This window comes from Bradysia coprophila, unplaced genomic scaffold (assembly GCF_014529535.1).
Source record: "Bradysia coprophila strain Holo2 unplaced genomic scaffold, BU_Bcop_v1 contig_390, whole genome shotgun sequence".
NCBI lineage: Eukaryota > Metazoa > Arthropoda > Insecta > Diptera > Sciaridae > Bradysia > Bradysia coprophila.
Genome location: NW_023503648.1, coordinates 65,279 through 67,346, shown reverse-complemented (window position 1 = coordinate 67,346; position 2,068 = coordinate 65,279). Strand labels below are relative to the sequence as shown.

The 2,068-nt window shown below is 42.5% G+C and overlaps 1 protein-coding gene across 1 annotated transcript; it reads right to left on the bottom strand.

The window, feature by feature from the left end:
* Window positions 1–429: 429 nt before the first annotated feature.
* Window positions 430–1,824, bottom strand: LOC119082137 (replication factor C subunit 2). Its single transcript, XM_037191514.1, has 3 exons — window positions 1,624–1,824; window positions 1,388–1,509; window positions 430–1,323 (listed from the first exon to the last, which is right to left on the bottom strand). The coding sequence occupies exons 1-3, from the start codon at window positions 1,722–1,724 to the stop codon at window positions 503–505; spliced, it is 1,044 nt and encodes a 347-aa protein (XP_037047409.1). The 5' UTR covers window positions 1,725–1,824; the 3' UTR covers window positions 430–502.
* Window positions 1,825–2,068: the final 244 nt, after the last annotated feature.

Here is a 2,068-nt window from a genome sequence, read left to right as displayed (position 1 = left end):
CAGATGATGAGGAAAACTAAGCCAGCTTGTTTAAACTAATTGGGTGTACAATTTAATTTTTGCGTAACGAAGCTGAAAGCGTCAACTCTAGCGATATCATTCATTTTAGAAATTGTATTTCAAAGACTGCGTCACACTTTTCTCGAAGAGATTTTTGTTGGGCTGCTAATGGTATTATTGGTATCAAAAAACTACTCTATTTGACGTGTAAAAACCTCTATTACCCTGCTAGATGCTTTGTAAAATCACATCAGTTTTGGCGATATGACTCTTAATATGCTTGCAGTCTGTGACAGGTTATAGTAAGGGTGTCGCGGCAAAGCCAGGTTTTTAAAAGTTCTTAGCTGTCCGCTTTTCCTTCGCTTTCGCCTGTTGAAGTGAGGGCCAGGGATCATCGACCGAAAGTAAAATCGGTGAGAAAAACAGAAATCTGACAACGATATTCGAAACCAAAAAATTTTTATTAGAAAAAATGGGGATAAAACGCAAAAATTGTTCCAACTCAAAAGTCTCCAGTTGCTTGACACAGCCGCGCCAATAAACCAGTCAACTGTAGCAACGAATTCAGACCGTCAACGATTCGCATATGAGTCTCGCCAATTTCCCGGATAAAAGCCAATTTCAATTTCTCGTCCATCTCAATGCGCTTGCACACCCGAAACACATTCCCAATTATGTCCTCAGCTGCGTAGCCCAAGCGCCACAGTTTGGCCATGATTTTGTACGCTTTGTGAATGTCACCCTTGATACAGTGCTGGAGCATATCTTGGATAAGCATCGGATGCGGTTCATCGCACACTTTGAAGACATTCTCGCCTGAAACGTGGCCGTAACCATTGGCCGTTGACTGAAGATTGTTCAATGCCTGTCGCATATCACCTTGGGCTGTGAACACAATAGCCTCCAGTCCGTCTTCGACGTAACTCAACGACTCTTTCTGGCAAATTTCGATTAGCTTTGCCAGCACCTGAGCATCCGACAATTTTGAGAATCTTAGCATAGCGCAACGTGACTGAATCGGTTCAATGATCTTTTCACTGGTATTACAGGCCAGTGCGAATCGTGTTGTGTTACTGTAAATTTCCATCGTTCGGCGTAGTGCTTGCTGGGCTCCTTCGGTCATGCTGTCCGCTTCGTCCAAGATGACAATCTTGTGACGTCCTCTCGGCAGAGTCACTTTCTGTTGGGCGAACATTTTGATTTTGTTGCGCACGACATCGATGCCGCGCTCGTTGGATGCGTTCAATTCGAGAACGCCTTCCTTGAAATTTGGACCGAGCAGGATTCGGGCTAAGCAGAGGATTGTTGTGGTCTTGCCGACGCCTGAAACGAAATCGGATGTTGAAGCAATGGTCAATTGAACCTGCAGTAAAAGACGTTTGCTTACCAGGCGGACCGGCTATGATTATATTTGGTGCATTCCCTTGTGTAGCAAACACTCCCAATCGACTAACGGTGTCCTGATTGCCAACGATTTCTTCGAATGTTTGCGGACGATACTTCTCGATCCTTGAAGCATATTACGCGAAGGGATTACGATCAGTTCGACATACGAGACATAAATCACAGAAACATGAACTGAATGTTCATGGTGCACAGTGTTGGCACAGTATAACAACTCACCATGGCAGGTTTTTCTTCTTAGATTTTTCCTTTGTCACTACATTTGAGGTTGACGGTCCTGCCTCCGACTCGACAATAATTGGTTCCTCGTCGATTTCCATTGTTTTTCCACGCGAAAAATGTAAACTAAAATTGAAATTTGTGGATCGAAGTTCAGACGTAAACAAACCGAAATGATACACCCGCCAAAATTCATGTCATTATGTCATTATGGAGAGCTCTTCTTTACCTTTGAGATGCAGACACCTTTCAACACGTTAAAATTTCTTTTAATTTTGGCGGAAAAAGAGTAGAGATCATAACTGCAGATTTAGGCGGCAATGTAAAGTTAACGAAAAATTGCTTTTGTTTTCAGCTCTATTCACATTAAACGAAAAACTTGCATTTGCTACCAATTTTTCTTGATTGAATTTAGCAGCAAATGTTTGACATTTTAAGACAGTGC